Genomic DNA, 21,506 nt, shown 5'->3' with positions numbered 1-21,506 from the left:
TAATATTATGGGACTGAGAAGCTGCATAATAGTTACGCAAAACAACTTCTATGCCTGAGGCACCAAAGACCCAGATTCAGTCTCCATCATTATCATACACTAGAGCTGAGCAGTGCTTTGGGGAGAGAGAGGAAATATGGCACCTCTTACCTTTACATTTCAAAAAAATCAAACATTCTTATTTATTTATTCATGAAGAAGATAGGCAAAGAGAGAGGGAGAAAAAGAACTAGACATCACTCTGGTACATGTGCTGCCAGGGATTGAACTCGGGAATTCATGCTTGAGAGTCCAGTGCTATATCCACTGTGCCACCTCCCAGACAACAAGATTGTACATTCTGTGCTCTGAACCTGCCACCTCTCATCTTGTATGAAATTGCAATAGCTGTATCTCCATATCACTATGTTCTGAACATAAAATGGCAAGGATTTTTGCAGAGAGGTGGTGCAGTAGACAAAGCATAATAATTGTAGATATATTTTCAAGTTTGATTCTTGACATTGCATTTTCCATACTGATGCTCAGATTCTCTCTTTTTTTTTTTTTTTTTTTATCAGAGCACTGATCAGCTCTGGATTATGGTGATGCAGGGGATTGAACCTGGGACCTTAGAGCGTCAGGCATGAGAATATCTGCATAACCATTATGCTATCTATCCCTACTCCTCTTGATTCTCTCTTCCCTTCTACTACTCCTTTCTCTTGTATTAATATATCTTTTTTAAAAAAGCATCGTTTCCTCTTCATAGGAATATACTGCATACTGTACAAGACTTTTTTTATATTCTTGGTAATCCTGAAAATATATCATCCTTGCCTATAGCTACCTACTGTTTTTTGTTTGTTTTAAATATTTATTTATTCCCTTTTGTTGTCCTTGTTTTATTGTTGTAGTTGTTGTCATCGTTGTTGGATAGAATAGAGAGAAATGGAGAGAGATGGGGAAGACAGAGAGGGGGAGAGAGATAAATACCTGCAGACCTGATTCACCGCCTGTGAAGCGACTCCCTGCAGGTGGGGAGCTGGGGCCTCTGAACTGGGATCTTTTTACCAGTCCTTGCACTTTGCACCACGTGTGCTTAACCCGACTCCCTTTTTTTTTTTTTTTAAGTTTGAAATATTTCCAGTTTAGCAGTTAACAGTAGTAAATACTTGCTTCCATTTTTTTTTTCTGGGTCTCTGCCTACTTTACAGATTTACCAATCCTAGAGGCCATTTTTCTTCTCTCCCCCTCACTTTTTTTTTTTATTAAAACAGGTAGAAATTGAGAAAAGGGGGTCAGGCAGTAGTGCACCAGGTTATGTGCACATGGTGCAAAGCACAGGGATCAGCTTTAGGATCCCAGTTCGAGCCCCCGGCTCCCACCTGCAGGGGAGTCACTTCATAAGCAGTGAAGCAGGTCTGCAGGAGGTATCTTATCTTTCTCTCCCCCTCTGTCTTTCCCTCCTCTCTTCATTTCTCTCTGTCCTATCCAACAACAATGACATGAATAACAACAATAATAATAACCACAACAGTGATAAACAGCAGGGGCAACAAAAAGGGGAAAAGAGGGCGGGCTGTTAGCGCACAGGTTAAGTATACATGGTGTGAAGCACAAGGACCAGCATAAGGATCCCGGTTCAATCCCTGGCTCCCTACCTGCAGAGGAGTCACTTCACAAGCGGTGAAGCAGGTCTGCAGGTGTCTATCTTATTCTCCGCCTCTCTCCATTTCACTGTCCTATCCAACAACGACATCATCAACAACAATAATAACTACAACAATAAAACAACAAGGGCAACAAGAGGAAAAATAAATTAAAAAGGGGGGGAGGAATAACCTCCAGGAGCAGTGGATTTGTAGTGCAGGCACCGAGACCCAGCGATAACCCTGGAGAAGAAAGGGGGAGATACAAGACAATTCCTCTCCTGGGGATATATCCTAAAGAATCAAACACCCATCCAAAAAGATCTTTGTGTACCTATGTTCATAGCAGCACAATTTGTAATAGCCAAAGCCTAGAAATAACCCAGGTGTCCAGCAATAGACATCTGAGAAAGTTGTTGTATACATACACAATAGAATACTTCTCAGCTATTACAAGTGGTGAATTCACCTTCTTCACCTCATCTTGGATGAAGCTTGAAAGACTTACGCTAAGTAAGAGGAAGAGATAAAAGAGACATCTGCAAACCAGCTTCAAAGTTCATGAAGCTTCCCCCCTGAAGGTGGGGAATGGGGACTTTGACCCAGGCCCTTATGCATGGTAATGTGGTATGCTCAACTGGATGTACAACTGCCCTGAGCTTTGTTTTTATAATAATAATTATTATTATTCATTGAATAGAGACAAATTGAGAGGGAAGGGGGAGATAGGAAAAGAGAGATGTGCAGCACTGCCTTGCCACTCTTGAAGCTTTCCCCCTGCAGTAGGGGGATCAGGGCCTTGAACCCAGGTTCTTGAACATTGTAGCATGTGCACTCAACCAGGTGCACCACTGCTGGCCCTTCCCTTATATCTTGAAGTCTTCCCACTAAACTTTTCATTCATTTATTTATTGTAGATTCTTCTCGACAAGCACTGGCAGCGCCACTTTTGAACCTCCCCCCAAAGAAAAAGTAAGTTTGTATGTGTGAATTTTCTGAGTTTCAGCAAAATAGTAAGTATACCAGAATGACAGTCTGGCTTTATATTCTAGGAATGCGGATTATTACGAGAAGATTTCTGATCCCCTAGATCTTGTCACCATAGAGAAGCAAATCCTCATTGGTTATTATAAGACAGTGGAAGCATTTGATGCTGACATGCTCAAGGTCTTTCGGAATGCTGAGGTATTTTTCACTAACTTGAACCAGATTTAAGAACTTTGTTCTAGGGCCAGGAAGGTAGAACAGTGATAGACTGTCTGTATTAAATGAGAGGAGGACTGAGATTCAGTCCCTAGTACTACATATGCAAGAGCATCTGACTCTCTTCTCTTTCCCATGAAATAAATACATCATTTTTGTTTGTTTTGGTTAGAGCACTACTCATCTGTGGCTTATGTTGGTGCTGTGGGATAAATACATCATTTAAAGTCTATGGGGGGGGGGCAGTGGCTCACTGGGTTAAGCACACATAGTAAGAAGCACAAAGACCCACACAAGGATCGCGGTATGAGCCCCTAACTCCCCACCTATGGGGGGGGGGTCGCTTCACAAGTGGTGAAGCAGGTATGCAGGTGTCTCTCTTGCTCTCTGTCCCCCCCAATTTCTTCCTGTCATCCAAAAATAAATAGTTAAATAAAATGGCCACAGAAGCAATGGATTCATAGTGCAAGCATTGATCCCCAGCAGTAACCCTGGAGGCAATAAATAAAGTCTTCCAAAGAGAACTATTCTAAATGTGTATGGTTTTGTTTGTTTTGTGTGTGACTTAGTAATGATTAGCAAGATCGTAAGATAGCGGGTACAATTCCATACTTTTCCCACGACCAGAATTTTGTGTCCATCCCCTCATTTGAAAGTTCCCCTGTTGGTTATTCCTCTGGGAATATGGATCAAAATTCTTTATGGGATGCTGAAGGTGGAAAGTCTGGCTTCTATAATTGCTTGTCCACTGGACATGGATGTTGGTAGGTTAATCCATGCCCCTAGCCTCATGAGATAGGACTCTGGAGAGGTGAGGTTCCAGGATACCTTAGTGTGGTCTGCCCAGGGAAGTCAGGATGGCATCATGGTAGCATCTGGTGGCTAAAAAAATGGTAAGATAAAAAGCAGGACAAGGGAGTCGGGTGGTAGCGCAGCGGGTTAAACACACGTGGCACAAAGCGCAGGGATCCCCATAAGGATCCCGGTTCAAGCCCCCGGCTCCCCACCTGCAGGGGGGTCGCTTCACAGGCGGTGAAGCAGGTCTGCAAGTGTCTTTCTCTCCCCCTCTCCGTCTTCCCCTCCTCCCTCCATTTCTCTCTGTCCTATCTAACAATGACGACAACAGTAATAACTACAACAACAATAAAAACAACAAGGGCAACAAAAGGGAAAATAAATAAAATTAAAAAAAAAAAGCAGGACAAATTGTTGAATAAACAGGAACCCAAAGGTAAGAATAGAGCAGATGAAACTAGGGATCTTCATGTGGAAAGAAGCCATGAAGTCTGTTTTAGGTATGTTCCAAGGGACTCATGACTGTAGTAATTTTTGCCATTACTGTTTATCCCATTAACTGTTTGTCCCATCAATCTAACCTAGTACTCATGTATATTCATATTTAGTACAGGAGCCTGTATAACTTCTGAGTCCCCTATCAGTGTGAGTTCACAAGTCCTGGTCAGAGCTAGGAACCCTCTAGGCTGCACTAATTTCAGAACCAGTCTTCTTTGAATAGCATAGTAAGTTGACCCAGTCTCCCTTTAGAGAATGGAGCAGTCCTTACCATTGCTGTCGTACAGTGAGGGCAAAGTCTTAGGCCCATAAGAGGATTTATGAAATTGCTGATGGGAGGCCAGGGGGTGGCACACCTGGTTAAGCGCACATACTACAGTGCGCAAGGATCCGAGTTCAAACCCCTGGTCCCCACCTGCAGGGGAAAGCTTCACGAGTGGTGAGGCAGGTCTGCAGTGTCTCTCTGTCTCTCTCCTGCACTATTTCCCCCTCCCCTCATAATTTCTCTCTGTCTCTATTCAAAATAAATGAAATCTATTTTTAAAGGGGGGGGTGAGTCCGGCAGTAGTGCAGTGGGTTAAGAGCAGGTGGCACAAAGTGCAAGGACCGGCGTAAGTATCCCAGTTTGAGCCCCTGGCTCCCCACCTGCAGGGGAGTCACTTCACAAGCAGTGAAGCAGGTCTGCAGGTGTCTGTCTTTCTCTCCCCCTCTCTGTCTTCCTCTCGTCTCTCCGTTTCTGTCCTATCCAACAACAATGACATCAGTAACAACAATAAAACAACAAGGACAACAAAAGGGAATAAATAAATATAAAAAAAAAAAGAAAAGAAATTCCTGATGGAAATGACCAGTGATGGTGGAGAGAGGAATTATAGGTCTAGGCCCATCATATCTATGTGGGAATCCAACGATTCCTTGACTAGAGCCCCAAATGATGGGGTAGCTTGGTAGTGACCAAAAAAGCCATCATTAAAAGTGTGCCAGCTCGGGAGTCAGGCTGTAGCGCAGTGGGCTAAGCCCAGGTGGCGCAAAGCGCAAGGACTGGTGTAAGGATCCCGGTTCGAGCCCCCGGCTCCCCACCTGCAGGGGGTTTGTTTCACAAGCGGTGAAGCAGGTCTGCAGGTGTCTATCTTTCTCTCCTCCTCTGTCTCCCTCCTCCTCTCTCCATTTCTCTCTGTCCTATCCAACAACGATGACAACAATAATAACTACGACAATAAAACAACAAGGGCAACAAAAGGGAATACATAAATATTTTTTTTGAAAAGTGTGCCAGCTCTTGCCTTTATCCAAGTTTTGTAGTCCTTTATCTGACAAGGTTAGACTTGAAGTGATTGAGTGAAGTAAAGTAGGAAGTAGGAAAGGAGGGTATTTAAGCCTAAGTAGTAAATCTTTAATTAGGTACTTTACAGTTCATTTTTTTTCAGGTCTTTCTACTTGCGTAGTGCACTCATTGAGTCTTAAGTCTATTCCCTGCACACTAATGAGTGTTTTTACTTTGAGGTATATATTTTTCCCCTAACTTATGGATACAGGTGTGCATATACCCTGCCCCATAGGCCCTGTTCTATGTCTAGGTTCTGTAACTTTGTTAAGGAATGTACTATTTGAATGGAACTAGGGAGTCCATGTGTTAGAAAAGGCTTCACCAGATTATTAGAGCTGGAGAATTGACATCTCAAGCTTGGCGTATCTAGAAATAGTACAAAGTAAAATGTGGTGTGATGACATTGGTTGCATTGGTTTGGTTGAAGTTAGCAAAGGCAGTATGGTTTTTTGTTTTTTTTTAAGAATTTATTTATTTATTAATGAGGGAGATAGGAGAGAGAAAGAACCAGACATCACTCTGGCACGTGTTGCCGGAGATCGAACTCAGGACTTCATAAAGCTTGAGAGTCCAAAGCTTTATCACTGCACCACCTCCCAAATCAGGGCAGTATGGTTTTTATCTTCTCTAATCAGACTTTTTTTTTTTCCTGGTTAAGAAAGGCAGTTTCGGGAGTCGGGCTGTAGCGCAGCGGGTTAAGCGCAGGTGGCGCAAAGCACAAGGACCGACATAAGGATCCCGGTTCGAACCCCGGCTCCCCACCTGCAGGGGAGTCACTTCACAGGTGGTGAAGCAGGTCTGCAGATGTCTATCTTTCTCTCCTCCTCTATGTCTTCCCCTCCTCTCTCCATTTCTCTCTGTCCTATCCAACAACAATAATAATAATAACTACAACAATAAAACAAGGGCAACAAAAGGGATTAAATAAATTAAATAAATAAATATTTTTTAAAAAAAAGGCAGTTTCTGGGAGTCGGGCAGTAGCACAGCGGGTTAAGCGCATGTGACGAAAAGCGCAAGGACTGAAATAAGGATCCCGGTTTGAGCCCCCGGCTCCCCACCTGCAAGGGAATCGTTTCACAGGCGGTGAAGCAGGTCTGCACATGTCTTTCTTTCTCTCCTCCTCTCTGTCTTCTCCTCCTCTCTCCGTTTCTCTCTATCCTATCCAGCAACAACGACATCAATAACTACAACAGTAAAACAAGGCCAACAAAAGGGAATAAATAAATATATTTAAAAAAAGAAAGAAAGGCAGTTTCTGTTTGGAATAAGGGGTACAATATTCTAAATTTTGCAGAATCTTCTATATAAGACATTGATCTGACTAGAATGAAAAGTGACACCACACCCCTCCCCAAACAGTTTTTGTTAGAAGTTTAATATTAAACCTTAAAGATTTACTATTAATGAAAGAGATGGAGAGAAAATCAGAACATCACTCTGCTACATGTGATGCCAAAAATTGAACTGCGGACCTCATGCTTATAAATCCAGTGCTCTATCCATTGTGTCACCTCCCAGACCACAATAAAATTAGATCTTAAGAATAGAATGGGGGGGTGACTAGGTGATGGCACACTTGGTTAAGCACACACATTACAGTGCATAAGGACTCAGGTTCAAACCTCTGGTCCCCACCTGCAGGGGTAAGGTTCAAGAGTGGTGAATTAGGGCTGCAGGTGACTTGTGTCTATCTTTCCCTCCCCTCAGTTTTTCTCTGTCTATATCCAATAATAAAATAAAAAATAAATAAATATAAAAAATGAAAATAGAATTGATGAGTGTTCTGCTAATAGTTGTAGAAAAAGTGAAGCTCGTGGAGAGAAGATGGTTTTGAACTGATTTAAAGGCAAGGATGAATATTCTATGCAGTGCACAGGAGAGTGGGGATTACTTAGTTTTTTAGTACAATCTTGAATTATGTTATGCTTTTTTTAAATCACAGATTTATGATTTTTTTTTTTAAACCAGAACATTGTTCAACTCTGGCTTATGGTAGTGCGGGGGGATTAAACCTGGGACTTTGGAGCCTCAGTCATGAGAGTCTGTTAGCATAACCATTATACTATCTACCCTCAGCTAATCACAGCTTCTTTATCTATTTAAAACCTATAGCTGTGGGATTGGGATGACAACATAGTGGCTATGCAAAAAGACTTTCATACTTATGACTCCAAGGTGCCAAAATCAATCCCCAGTACTATCTATCATAAGCCAGAGCTGAGCAGTGCTGTGTTCTTTCTCTCTGTATCTCTCTCATACTGAAGTAAAAAATGAAATCTTAAAAAAGATCTGTAGCTCTGTTCTTAATATCTGCAAGATAAGGTGAATAGAGAACTTCTCCACAGTATTATGCTTGTGATACTAATTCATTTTCCATAGTGAACAATAAGGCTAGTATACTAATAGGAGCTGATTCAGAGAGTAATAGAACAAGTAGAAACCTACTGTGCAGCACCTACTTTGACCTCATCTTAGTTCCATTGCATGATACCATACTTACTACAGCTGAAAATCAAGATGGATTAAGATGAAGAAAATACCAACCATGATGTCTTTTCTTCTGCATATTTCAGAAGTACTACGGGCGTAAATCTCCAATTGGACGGGATGTTTGCCGACTTCGAAAGGCCTACTACAACGCCCGGCATGAGGCATCTGCGCAGATTGATGAGATTGTGGGAGAGACAGCTAGTGAAGCAGACAGCAGTGAGACCTCAGTCTCTGAGAAGGAGAATGGGCATGAAAAGGATGATGATGTTATCCGCTGTATCTGTGGCCTCTACAAGGATGAAGGTCTTATGATCCAGTGCGACAAGTGCATGGTGAGGGCTAGGAAGTGAAACAGAAAATCCTATCCTTATGAACACCATGATCATCATACTCACTCAAAGAAGTCATTTGTGCTTCTTCTTGCATGGCTTGGTAGGCTCTTTATGAACTTTAATTTTGCCTTACCTTTGTTTTACCTGTTCCTTCTATTGCTGTCTTTCATTCTTTTTGCCCATTTTTCTAAGGGCACTACATTCTCTGCATAGCATCAATATAGATGGAGTGCACTAGGTAGCACTTCTAATGAAGAAGTCAAGACCTGGATTTCAGCCCCCAGTGTCCTTTGTTGACACATTTAAATATATTGCTCTGCATGGAAAACAAGGCTATGAGTAACACTTAGAATTGTTAAGTTGGAGGCTGGGTGGTGCCTGGTTGAACGTACACTGCACTGCTAGCCGTGCAGTAGTGCTACAGGTGTGTGTGCCTCCCACTCTGTTCCCCCTCTCCCTTTCGATTTCTCTTGTCTATCAAAAAATAAAGTAGATATTCAAAATGTCCTTCTAGAGGACTAGGTGGTAGCATAGTTCACATGGCATGTAGTGAAAGGACACACAGCCCTGGCTCCCCACCTGCAGTGGGCGTTGCTTCGCAAGCAGTAAAGCAGGTCTGCAGAGTCTATCTTTCTCTCCCCCTCTATCTTCTCTTCTCTCGATTTCTCTGTCTTATCCAACAACAGCAATAACAATAAAAACATAGGCAACAAAATGGAAAAAATGGCCACCAGGAGCAGTGGATTCATAGTGCAGACACCAATCCCCAGCAGCAACCCTAGAGGCAAAAAAGAAAAAAGCCCTATTAAAAATGAAGAAGAAGGGGTCGGCGGTAGTGCAGCGTGTTAAGCGCACATGGCATGAGGCACAAGGACCGGCATAAGGATCCTGGTTCAAGCATCAGGCTCCCCACCTGCAGGGGAGTCACTTCACAGACAGTGAAGCAGGTCTGCAGGTGTCTGTCTTTCTCTCCCTGTCTGTCTTCCCCTCCTCTCTCCATTTCTCTCTGTCCTATCTCAACAGTGGCAACATCAATAACAATAGTAACTACAGCAATAAAACAACAAGAGCAACAAAAGGGAAAATAAATAAATATTAAAAAAAAACAACTATAGGGGCTGGTTGGTGGCGCACCTGGTAGAGCACACATTTTACAGTGTGCAAAGACCCAGATTCTAGGCCCTGGTCCCCACCTGCAGAGGGGAAGGGAAAGCTTTGCAAGTGATGAAGCAGAGCTGTAGGTAGCTCTGTCTCTCTCCTCCTTCCCTCTTGATTTCTGGCTGCCTATATCCAATAAATAAAGACAATAAAAATAATAATTAAGGGAGTCGAAGGGGCCCTGTGGTGTTGCACTTGGTTGGCACACATTATAATTAAGGGAGTCAGGCGGTAACGCAGCGGGTTAAGCGCATGTGGCACAAACCACAAGGACCAGCATAAGGATCCCGGTTCCAGCCCCCCGGCTCCCCACCTGCAGGGGAGTTGCTTCACAGGCGGTGAAGCAGGTCTACAGGTGTCTATCTTTCCCCCTCTGTGCCCCCCCCATTTCTCTCTGTCCTATCCAACGACAACATCAATAACAACAACAATAACTACAACAGTAAAACAAGGGCAACAAAGGAATAAATAAATAGAAGAAAAATAATCATTTTAAAACTATAAAAATGAAGAAGAAAGAATTATTAGGATATACTTAGCTAAGCACGAGTAAAAGTGAGTTGTAGTCACAAAACTGTCTACCTATGCTCAGACAAATTTTTATTTTTCTCCCTATTTTATTTCCCAAATTTTCCACTCATTCATTTAGTTACTATTTTGCATTGCCCACTTCTTTTACAATCTCTTTTTCATTTGTAGCCCTACCACTTCTCTCAAAAGTCCAAGCTTCCCCCCACCCCAACACTTTCTTTTTTCCTACAGGTGTGGCAGCACTGTGACTGTATGGGTGTGAACTCAGATGTAGAACACTACCTTTGTGAGCAGTGTGACCCAAGGCCCGTGGACCGAGTAAGCTGCCCTCTGATCATCTTTTTTTTTAGATTTAATTTATTTATAAAATAGAAAATATCAACAAAACCATAGTATAAGAAATTCCACACATTTCCCACCATCGGAGTTCCATATCCCACTCCCTCCATTGGAAGCTTTCCTGTTCTTTATCTCTCTGGGAACATGGACCCAGGGTCATTATGGGGTACAGAAGGTGGGAGGTCTGGCTTCTGTATGTAATTGCTTCTCCGATGGACGTGGGCGTTGACTGGTTGATCCATACTCCCAGCCTGTCTCTATCTTTCCCTGCTGGGTCAGGGCTCTGGAGAGGTGGGGCTCCAGGGTACATTGGTGAGGTCGTCTGTCCAGGCGAGTCAGGTTGACATCATGGTGGCATCTGCAACTTGGTGTGTGGAACATGTATTCCTTTGCTTCCTTCTTTCTTGTGGGACTCGGTTCAGTAGTTCTTACAAGGTGGGGTTGATTGTGGCAAATTCCTTTAGTTCTCGAATATTTGAGAAAACCTCTATTTCTCCCTCATATTTGAAGATAATTTTTCAGGATACAGTATTTGTGGCTGGAATTCCCTGTCCTTTAGAACTTTGAATATGTCATTCCACTCTCTCCTTGCCTCTAGAGTTTGTGAAGAGAAATCTGATGAAAGTTTAAGAGCTCTGCCTTTGTATGTAACTTCCTTTCCCTAGCAGCCAGCAATTTTTTTTTCTTGTTGTTGACTTTTAATAGTTTTACAATAATGTGCCTTGGCGTTGGCCTTTCTGTATTTATAAATCTGGGTGACTTATAATGGCACTGCCCAGAGCTCTGATTTGACTTTGCTGTTCTTCAACCCATGCCCATGCCCCTTTCCACTCCAACCGCATGCGAGCACCCACCTGAGGCTGCAGAACTTTCAGCTGAAGACTATGATTTCAGTTGGATCTCTTACTGTATTTATTTGTTATTTTGAGAGGAGAGGCAGTTTGGTCCTAGTTATTCCATGGCCATGCCTCCTGGAAGTCTATTCTCATTTTTTTTAATCCCATTTTGGACAGAGACAGAGAAATTGAGAGGAAAGGAGAAGATAAAGGAGAGACACCTGCAACAGTGCTTCACCACTCATGAAGCTTTCCCCCTGCAGGTGAGGACCAAGGGCTTGAACCCTGGTCCTTGTGCATGGTAATGTGTGTGTTCAACTGGAAACACCACCACCTGGTCCCTGATGATACTCTAATCTAAAAACAAAAGATACAGCACATCCATGCACTACTCCTGACATTCTGATTTTTTAGCCATCAGTTACTCAGTTTCTCTGGACCTCTGTGTCTCACTCTACATTTAGGGCAATAATTCTGCTCTTCCTCTTCTCAGAAATGTGATCAGCACTGGGTGGTGGTGCACCTGGTTGAGCATACATGTTACAAGACAAAGACATCTGCAGCCCTGCTTCACCACCCGCAAAGCTTTCCCCCTGCAGGTGGGGAGGGACTAGGGGCATGATGATGTCTGTTTGTCTCTCTCCCTCTCTGTCACCGACTCCCCTCTCAATTTTTGACTCCCTCTTTCCAATAAATCATTTAAGAAAAATTTTAAAATTTAAAAAAAGAGTCAGTGGCCACCAGATTAAGCGCACATAGTGCAAAGTGTAAGGACCCACATAAGGATCCCTGTTCAAGCCCCCAGTTCCCCACCTGCATTGGGTGTTGCTTCACAAACTGTGAAGCAGGTCTGTAGGTGTCTGTCTTTCGCTCCCTCTATCTTCCCCACCCCTCTCAATTTCTCTCTGTCTCTACCCAACAAATTGGAAAAAATGGCCACCAAGAGCAATGAATCCGTAGTGCTGGCACTGAGCCCCAGGTATAACATTCCTAGCACAAAAAAAAAAGAAAGAAAGAAAGAAAACTAAAATTTTTATAAGTATTGTTATCTGCCCATGAAAGAAGCATCTTACAAAGTTCAGAACACCAGTACTCTACATGCCATGTGTATTGGATCCAGGAGGTGACATCCAGTTGAGCATACATACTACAGTCTGCAAGGACCTAGGTTCAAACCCGGGTTCTCAACTGCAGGGAGAAAGCTTCACAAGTGGTGAGGCCATGCTGCAGGTGTCTCTCTCTCTCCTTTTTTTTTTTTTTTTTTTTTGTGTTGAACATCTTTTAAGTTGAAAGACCTCTACTCTGAGTTGACAAAGATTAACCATAAATCCACTTTCCAAGAGAGGCAGTGGGTTGGTTAGCTTGCCAAAGTTTTTTTGTCTTGACTGCTATATTTTTATGTGTGATTAGGCAGCTAATTACCTCTGTATTAAGGCAATATTTATTTCTTTTTAATTATGTATTTTATTTACATAATTTTACATAATGTATTTTTATTTACATTGGGTAGAGAGAGAAATAGAGAGGGGAGGAAGAGGTAGAGAGGGAGAAAGACAGACATCTGCAGCCCTGCTTCACCAGTTGTGAAGCTTTCCCCTGCAGTTGTGGACCAGGGGCTTGAACCTGGGTCCTTGCACACTGTATAATCTGTGTATCCAGGCAGATGTGTCACCACCTGGCCCTAGCAGTATTTAACAGTGGTGCTTTTGTTGTTTTGTGTGGGTGATTTTTTTTTTTTTTTTTTTAGTTGTTTGGTGTTTTGTTTTGTTATGAGGTATGCATTGCAAAATGCTTGCCTTCCCTGGTTCTTGAGTACTAAATGCTAGTAGCTTCCTCAGTCATTGCAACAATCAAGACCCACCCCCTTCACATATTGTTGTCTCCTACATGGCAGAATAACCACATACTAAGTGATTCTTAGAATGTCATTTGTAGTATTTATCTGTTAGTTTTGCCCTGTCTTCTCTTCCGAGTTGAACAAATCTATTAGCTTTCCTCTTTTTTCCCCTCTGTTATATCTGTGGCATATTGAAATGACCAGTCAATCTTTATTGGTTTGCAATCATAGGTTTTAGTTCTCTTTTTTTGGCTAGTGATTAGTAGTCTGGCTGTAGCAATTCTAGTTCTAATAGTGGACTTTTTGCTCTTATCAGGAAGTGCCCATGATCCCTCGGCCCCACTATGCCCAACCTGGCTGTGTTTACTTCATCTGTTTGCTCAGAGATGACTTACTGCTTCGTCAAGGTATGTACAGAGGACTGAATCCACTTATCAAAGCTAACCTTTCTGAGTAATAGGACGTTTCTACTATTTACATAATATTACTCTGTATGATGTATGTGTGTGTCCTATGTGTTCATGTGTGTGCTTTCATGTGAGATAGAGAAAGAAGCAAAAGCACCACTGTGGTGCCAGGGATTAAACTGGCACCACAGGCTCACAAGTCCTAACACAATTCTCCTAACTGAGATGTTTTCCCAGCTGCTCTATGTAACCTTTAAGAGCAATGGAATATAACCTTTCAGTCCTTAGACTCACATATATTCCTCCCACCAAATAAAGTTAGGTATATAATACCCTGGTATATTTCAATTCACTTTAAGATTGGGAAAGATATAGTATTTGCATACCTGAGATCCCAGGTTTGATCCCCCAGTACCACATAGACCAGAGTACTGAAGACAATATTAAAAAGAAAACATATAGGAAGTTTAAATAGTAGAAATTGAGGTGTCAGACTAGTGTCACGAGAGAGAGAGAGAGATGACCCAGGGACTAAGCTTGTGGCAGCAAAGCAATACAAATCTTTATTCATTCGAGCGCCCCAGAGTCGGGCGGTAGCACACCTGGTTAAGCCACATGGCACCAACCGCAATGGCCAGCGTCAGCCTCTCCATCTGCACGCCCACCCTCTTCCAGGTTGGGCCAGAAGAGACAAGACAGAAACAGAAGTGGCTTGACAATACCATACATGGTTAGGAAAGGGGTGGAGAAAAATGGAAGGGGCTGGAAAGGTAGGAACTTTCTTAGAAACTGTTGTGAGGGTTTTAACTGGTAGGATTAATAATAATAATACCCTGGAGGCAGGGAGGGCCTTGAGGGTAGAAAGAAGATAGATCAAAGTAATGGAATGGGTGGGGATCTTTCAGGCAAAACAATGATTATGTAGATGTCCCCTCAAGTCAAGCCCTGCAGCGCTCAACCACATCCTCAACTATTTCCCAACATCTCCCCCTTTCTTTTTATCTAATGGCCATAGTATCAGGGATGCAGGGTGCTTTGTGAGGCAGGGAGTCTGATAAGATGGGGCAAACCTTTGGGGTTACTCCTATCCCTTCTTGCTTAACCTCTTGGGAGAGAGAGGCTGACAGGATAGACGCACTCCTCAGGTCAAGCCCTGCCAGGCTCTACCACACCTCAGCAATTTCCCAACATTGAGGCTTAGTGGGTAGGCAAACAGTTATTATACCTGAGGCTCAGAAGTCCCAGGTTCAACCCCCAGCAGCGACCATAACCCAGAACTCGATCAGTGCTCTAGTTAAAAATTAGGGTTAAGTGCACGTAGCACAAAGTGCAAGGACCAGCAGAAGGATCCCAGTTCGAGCCCCCAGCTCCCCACCTGCAGGGGAGTCCCTTCTGTGGTATCTGTCGCTATTACTATCTGAAAAAAAGAGCAGGCAGCCCCCAACTATGACATAAAAAAGCTAAACATTTGTTAATTCTCTTTATTAGACCTTGGTCTAATCCAAGGTCAGATCAATGAAGTCCTCACAGAATTCTTGCAGGAATCATCTAACTTTTTCTTGTGTTTTATGCCCTCCTAGGTGACTGTGTATACCTGATGCGGGACAGCCGCCGCACTTCTGATGGCCACCCAGTCCGTCAGTCCTATCGATTATTATCTCATATCAATCGAGATAAGCTTGATATATTTCGCATTGAGAAACTTTGGAAAAATGAAAAGTAGGTGCTGAGTTGCTCTTTTTTTTCCCCATCTGTGTCCAACCAGAACAGAGCTGGAGTCTTGCTAATCAACACCCACTCGCCCCTCTCTTTTTAGAGAAGAACGATTTGCCTTTGGTCACCATTATTTCCGTCCCCATGAAACCCACCACTCTCCATCCCGTCGCTTCTATCACAATGAACTATTTCGAGTACCACTGTATGAAATCATTCCTTTAGAGGCTGTTGTGGGGACTTGCTGTGTGTTAGATCTTTATACATACTGTAAAGGTGAGTGGTCTGGGTTATCTGTCTCTATTACTATCTGAAAAAGAGCAGGCAGGCCCCAAGAATGATTACTTAAGAAATGTTCATCTAGGGGCTCAGGCAGTAGCACAGTGGATTAAACGCACATGGCATAAAGCACAAGGACCAGTATAAGAATCTTGGTTCGAGCTTCCGAGGCTCCCCACCTGCAGGGGAGTCACTTCACGATCGGTGAAGCAAGTCTGCACCTGTCTTATCTTTCCCCCTCTCTGTCTTCCCATCCTCTCTCCATTTCTCTCTGTCCTATCCAACAATGATGACATCAATAACAACAATAATAGGTAGTGCAGCGGGTTAAGCACACATGGCACAAAGTGCAAGGAACTGCATAAGGATCCCGGTTCGAGCCCCCGGCTCCCCACCTACAGGGGAGTTTGCATAACCATTATGCTGTCTACCCTCTGCCCAAGTTATTTCTAAAAATAGGGAGTAGTATCTGTTTTTTAAAGGAAATTTTTAAGGGGTTAGGTGGTAGTTTATTTAGTACTATGCAAGGACCGAGGTTGCCACCTATAAAGGAAAACTGAACAGTGATGCAGGCTGTCTCTCTCCCATTCTATTGATATCTCCCTCCTCCCTCTGTTTCCTTCTGTACCTATCCAAAAGAAGTATATAAAATACTTTTTAGGATTTTTTTTTTTTTTTAATCTTCAGGTTTATTGCTGGAGCTTGGTGCATGCACTACAAATCCACTGCTCCTAACAGCCATCTTTTTTCCATTGTTGTTGCTGCTGTTGTTTGTTGTTGGCTAGGACAGAGAAATTGACAGAGGAGGAAAAGACAGAAAAGGGGAGAGAGAGACACCTATAGACCTGCTTCACCATTTGTGAAGCAACCTCCCTGCAGGTGGGGAGCCTGGGGCTCAAACCGGTTTCCTTGCGTGGGTCCTTGTGCTTCACGCTATGTGCATTTAACCCAATGTTCTATGCCCAGTCCCCACTTTTTCATTTTTAAAAGACTAAATGAAATAATCTATAATAGCACTTAGCCAAGTTTGTAGCTTATTCTTGTCATTATCAGAGTTCAGTGTCTAGCTTTTTCTTAGTATCAGATCATAATACTCCAGAAGAATATATATTCTATTCAAAAAGTGCTTAGTGCTACTTAAGACTTCTCTGTAAAATGGTTATTTCCAGATAGACTTCTCTCATTCATATTGTCATTCTTTTCTCATGAATTTCCATAATTGACATAATTTTCCCTTATAATTCTGTATAGCATGCAAATAATTAATTTTTCCCCCATCCTATAATACACCCTTCTCTTAAATTTTCTTTCTTCTTTTTTCTGGTTGTAGTGTCTAGGAATCCTTTCTTCAATCATCAGTTTGTTGTTTTATCTCTCAAAATACATAGTCTCAGGGAGTCAGGCTGTAGCGCAGCGGGTTAAGCGCAGGTGACGCAAAGCACAAGGATCGGCATAAGGATCCCGGTTCGAACCCTGGCTCCCCACCTGCAGGGGAGTCGCTTCACAGGCGGTGAAGCAGGTCTGCAGGTGTCTATCTTTCTCTCCTCCTCTCTGTCTTCCCCTCCTCTCTCCATTTCTCTCTGTCCTATCCAACAACGACAACAACAATAATAACTACAACAATAAAAAACAACAAAGGCAACAAAAGGGAACAAATAAATAAAATAAAATAAAGTTTAAAAAAAAAATACAGGGGGTCGGGCGGTGGCGCAGTGGGTTAAGCGCATGTGGCGCAAAGCGCAAGGACCGGTGTAAGGATCCCGGTTCGAGCCCCCGGCTCCCCACCTGCAGGGGAGTCGCTTCACAGGCGGTGAAGCGGGTCTGCAGGTGTCTATCTTTCTCTCCCCTTCTCTGTCTTCCCCTCCTCTATCCATTTCTCTCTGTCCTATCCAACAACGAATTGCATCAACAAGGGCAATAATAATAACCACAACGAAGCTACAACAAGGGCAACAAAAGGGGGAAAAAAAAATGGCCTCCAGGAGCAGTGGATTCATGGTGCAGGCACCGAGCCCAGCAATAACCCTGGAGGAGGGAAAAAAAAATAAAATAAAATAAATTAATTAATTAAAAAAATACATAGTCTCCCTCTTAAGGCCTAATTTCTCTTCCAGTGGTATGTTGTGCTTTGGGCAGCTGAGGGTGATAAAGGGAAAAATGGGGTAAGAGGGTTCTTACTATTTATTAGAGACAGAAATCAAGAGGGAAGAAGGACAGAGACAGGGAGGTGCCTGCAGCCCTGCATCACTTCTTGCAAAGCTTTGTCCCTACAAGTGGGGGGCACTGGGGACTTGAACCCAAGTATGTGTGCATGGTAATGTCTGTACTCAAGTGGCTGTGCCACCACCAGCCTCAGGGGGGTTCTTTAACCCTCCTATTTTTGGACTCATAGGGAGACCCAAAGGAGTGAAGGAACAAGATGTTTACATCTGTGATTATCGACTTGACAAGTCAGCACACCTGTTTTACAAGATTCACCGAAACCGCTATCCTGTCTGCACCAAACCCTATGCCTTTGACCACTTCCCCAAGAAACTAACTCCCAAGAGAGATTTCTCAGTAAGTCTTCCTCCTTTACTAAGTGTGTATGTCAAGATAATTTAGTTCACACGTGGGATTTACAATGCAAGAATGTTCAAGTGATGGGTGGGGGTATAGCGTAATGGTTATGCAAAGAGACTTTCATGCCTGAGGCTCTCAAGTCCCAGATTCAATCCTCCCCACACACAGCCATAAGCCAGAGATGAGCAGTGCTCTGGTAAAAAAAAAAAAAAAGAATGTTCCAGTGATTTCTATTCTTGATTCTGTTTCTACTCCAAACTAGGAATCTTTTCTCTCTTCTTCTTTCCTTCCTTCCTTTCTTTTTAAAGTTTTGTGTATCCACTAGTGAGAGAGAACTAGAGCTTCATTCTGGCACCTGTGTTATCAAGGATTGAACTCCAGACCTCATGCTTGAGTCCAGGACACTACATTTTATTTTTGTACTGTTGTGCTAGAGATCACAACACATGGAGTAGTTTGGAAACTTCATACATAAAATAGTAGATGTTTTACCACTGAGCCAGTCCCTCGCCCAGGAGATTGCTTAACCCATAGAGCTCTGTTTTTGTTTGTTTATTGCTTTAACATATATTTTATAAGTGATTCATAAGACTATAAGATAATAAGGACATAATTCCACACCACTCCCAACACTAACATAGAATGGACTCTTTATCAACACAGACCCACTTCAAGCCCCTAACCACCACATGGAAGCACCATGCAAAGGGGAATTTTCATAGGTATTAAGTAGATCAGTGCTGTGATGGCTCTTTTCTCTGTCTCTAAAGGGAAAAAAAAAAAAAGAGGAGAGTATAACTAGAATGCTAGAATCACACAGATATAAAGCCCCAGTGAAGCCCTAGCAGGAAAAAAAATACGTATTTTTGTTTGTTTATTTTAATATGTATTTTCCCTTTTGTTGCCCTTATTGTTTTTTATTGTTGTTGTAGTTATTGTTGTTGATGTCACCATTGTTAGGACAGAGAAATGGAGAGAGGATAGACAGATAGACACCATGGTCCGGGAGGTGGCGCATTGGATAAAGACTCCAGTATGATGTCCTGAGTTTGATCCCCGGCAGCACATGTGCCAGGGTGATGCCTGGTTCTTTCACTCTCCTCCTATGTTTCTCATAAATAAATAAAAGTATGTAAAAAAAAAAAAAAAAAGAAAGAAAGACACCTGTGGTCCAGGAGGTGGTGCAGTGGATAAAGCATTGGATTCTCAAGCACGAGGTCCAGAGTTCAATACCTGGCAGCACATATACCAGAGTGATGTCTGGTTCTTTCTCTCTCTCTCCTTTTATCTCCATAAATAAAGAAAATCTTTAAAAAAAAAAGAGGGAGTCGGGCCGTAGTGCAGCGGGTTAAGCGCAAGGACCGGCGTAAGGATCCTGGTTCGAGCCCCTGGCTCCCCACCTGCAGGGGAGTCACTTCACAGGCGGTGAAGCAGGTCTGCAGGTGTCTATCTTTCTCTCCCCCTCTGTCTTCCCCTCCTCTCTCCATTTCTCTCCGTCCTATCCAACAACAAATGACATCAACAACAAGGCTACAACAACAAGGGCAACAAAAGGGGGGAAAATGGCCTCCAGGAGCAGTGGATTCATGGTGCAGGCACCAAGCCCCAGCGATAACCCTGGAGGCAAAAAAATAAATAAATAAATTGTTGAATTATCTCCCCAGGTCCCAACTTTATTTTTTATTTCCCTAACAAGTATTTATGTTATGTTCAATTTGCCTACCATCAGACCTTGCTTCTCATCTTATTCGCTTTGTTTGTTCAGTCACCATTCACTTATTAGCTTTATTTTTTTTATTTTTTTATTTTTTATTTTTTATTTTTGAGAGAGATGCAAAGAGAGAGACAAACACACAGAAACACCAGAGCACTGCTCAGCTCTGGCTTATGGTGGTACGGGGGATTGAACCTGGGACTAAGGAGCCTTAGGCATGAGAGTCTGCTTGCATAACCATTATGCTGTCTCCCCGCCCTCACTCACTCATTAGCTTTAGAACCCCATCAGTTTAAACTCCTTAACATAAATGTTGGGACAGAGCAAATTCTGTCGTCGAAAGCTTACTGAATACTAAAAACTGCTGTGACCTACAGATTAATAGATGTACAGTGTATGACTTTAAAAAGTCACCTTAAGAAAAAGAAAACATAGTCACCTAGCTTATAAGGATATTAGCCCTCTTTTTTCTTCCTTTACCTCCTTACTCCCTACCTCCTTCGCTTCCCTTACCCTGAATTGTCCCCAGATCACCTCACCTATCTCTGCCAACTTGTATAATAGATTTACACTTACTTTTTCTTCTCTGCAGCCTCATTATGTCCCAGACAACTACAAGAGGAACGGAGGGCGGTGAGTCCCAATGGAAAAGAGGAGCCTGAGGGATGGATCAACAACTCAGATGGAGCAGGAGAATAGCCACCTACCCACTCACCCCACCACTAGAGGAAGGGATTTTTCTGACACAGTACCTAGTGTAGTATCTGTAGTGACTTGAAAAAAACAACATTAATAGGTGTGGTCTAATTATGGAGCCCTAGTGGGAGCAAGCATTGAAGAGAGGAGGATTTGGAACAGATTCAGAAGTGTTTTTGTTTGTTTTGGTGGGTTTTTTTATTTTATTTTTTATTTTTAGATTTTACTTTATTCATGAGAAATGATAGGAGAGAAAGAACCAGACGTTACTCTGGTATATGTGCTGCCAGGAATTGAACTAGAGACCTTCTGCTTGAGAGTCCAAAGCCTCATCCACTGTGCCATCTCCCGGACCATTAGTTTTATTTTATTGTGATCCCAGGAAGAAGCATTGGACTCTCAAGCATGAGATCCCAACTTCCATACCAGGCATCAGGTGTGCCAGAGTAAAGCTCTCATTCTTTCTTTTCCCACCCCTCATTAGTAAGTAATTCTTTTAAGAGATTTATTACAAATTAAAGTTTTTCATGAGGGAGAGAGGAAAAAGAAGCCAGAGCACCCTGCTAGTGCATCTTGTGCCAGGAATGAGCCTCAGGTTCTCCCAATTGAGCCATTATCCTAAGGTTTCACAGTTTCTTGTCAAGAAACAGAATTAGAATTTAGAGTTACATGTTTTTTCTCTTTCATTTATAAACAAATAAAAAAAAGAATTACATAGTTTTGGTGATGAGGTTTGGTTCAAAGTATTTATGAAAGGGGTAGTACTACTGGAGATTTTTCCTATACTCAAAAGCAAGCAGAACTATCTAAAGTTTTACTAGCTCTACTTTTTTTTTTTTCCCAGAGCATTGATCAGCTCTGGCTTATGGTGGTGCTTGAAATTGAACCTGAGACTTGGGAGCCTCAGGCATGAGAGTCTCTTTGCATAAACATTTTGCTGCCTAACCCCTCAATCTCTACATCTTTTTTTTCCCCCTTGTTTTTTTTTTATCGTTGTCGTTGTTATTGCTGCTGTTGTTGTTGGACAGGACAGAGAGAAATCCAGAGAGGAGGAGAGAAAGACTGACACCTGCAGACCTGCTTCACTGCTTGTGACGTGAACCCCCTGCAGGTGGGGAGCCGGGAGCTCGAACCAGGATCCTGATGCTGGTCCCT

The 21,506-nt window shown here is 42.7% G+C and overlaps 1 protein-coding gene across 9 annotated transcripts in view; it reads left to right on the top strand.

The window, feature by feature from the left end:
- ASH1L (ASH1 like histone lysine methyltransferase) overlaps window positions 1–21,506 on the top strand; it is a 165,228-nt gene that overhangs the window by 138,772 nt on the left and 4,950 nt on the right. For all 9 annotated transcript variants that reach the window (XM_007525313.3, XM_016189210.2, XM_060201588.1 and 6 more), the window contains 9 exons: window positions 2,549–2,603; window positions 2,684–2,816; window positions 8,031–8,279; window positions 10,200–10,286; window positions 13,297–13,387; window positions 14,968–15,106; window positions 15,204–15,376; window positions 17,772–17,938; window positions 20,248–20,288. In XM_007525313.3, the coding sequence (XP_007525375.1) occupies window positions 2,549–2,603; window positions 2,684–2,816; window positions 8,031–8,279; window positions 10,200–10,286; window positions 13,297–13,387; window positions 14,968–15,106; window positions 15,204–15,376; window positions 17,772–17,938; window positions 20,248–20,288 (1,135 nt within the window). The remainder of the gene's footprint in view (window positions 1–2,548; window positions 2,604–2,683; window positions 2,817–8,030; window positions 8,280–10,199; window positions 10,287–13,296; window positions 13,388–14,967; window positions 15,107–15,203; window positions 15,377–17,771; window positions 17,939–20,247; window positions 20,289–21,506) is intronic.

This window comes from Erinaceus europaeus, chromosome 11 (genome assembly GCF_950295315.1).
Source record: "Erinaceus europaeus chromosome 11, mEriEur2.1, whole genome shotgun sequence".
In the NCBI taxonomy this organism is placed as follows: domain Eukaryota; kingdom Metazoa; phylum Chordata; class Mammalia; order Eulipotyphla; family Erinaceidae; genus Erinaceus; species Erinaceus europaeus.
The sequence above is the reverse complement of the archived record's forward strand: the minus strand, read 5'-3'. Positions and strand labels throughout refer to the sequence as shown.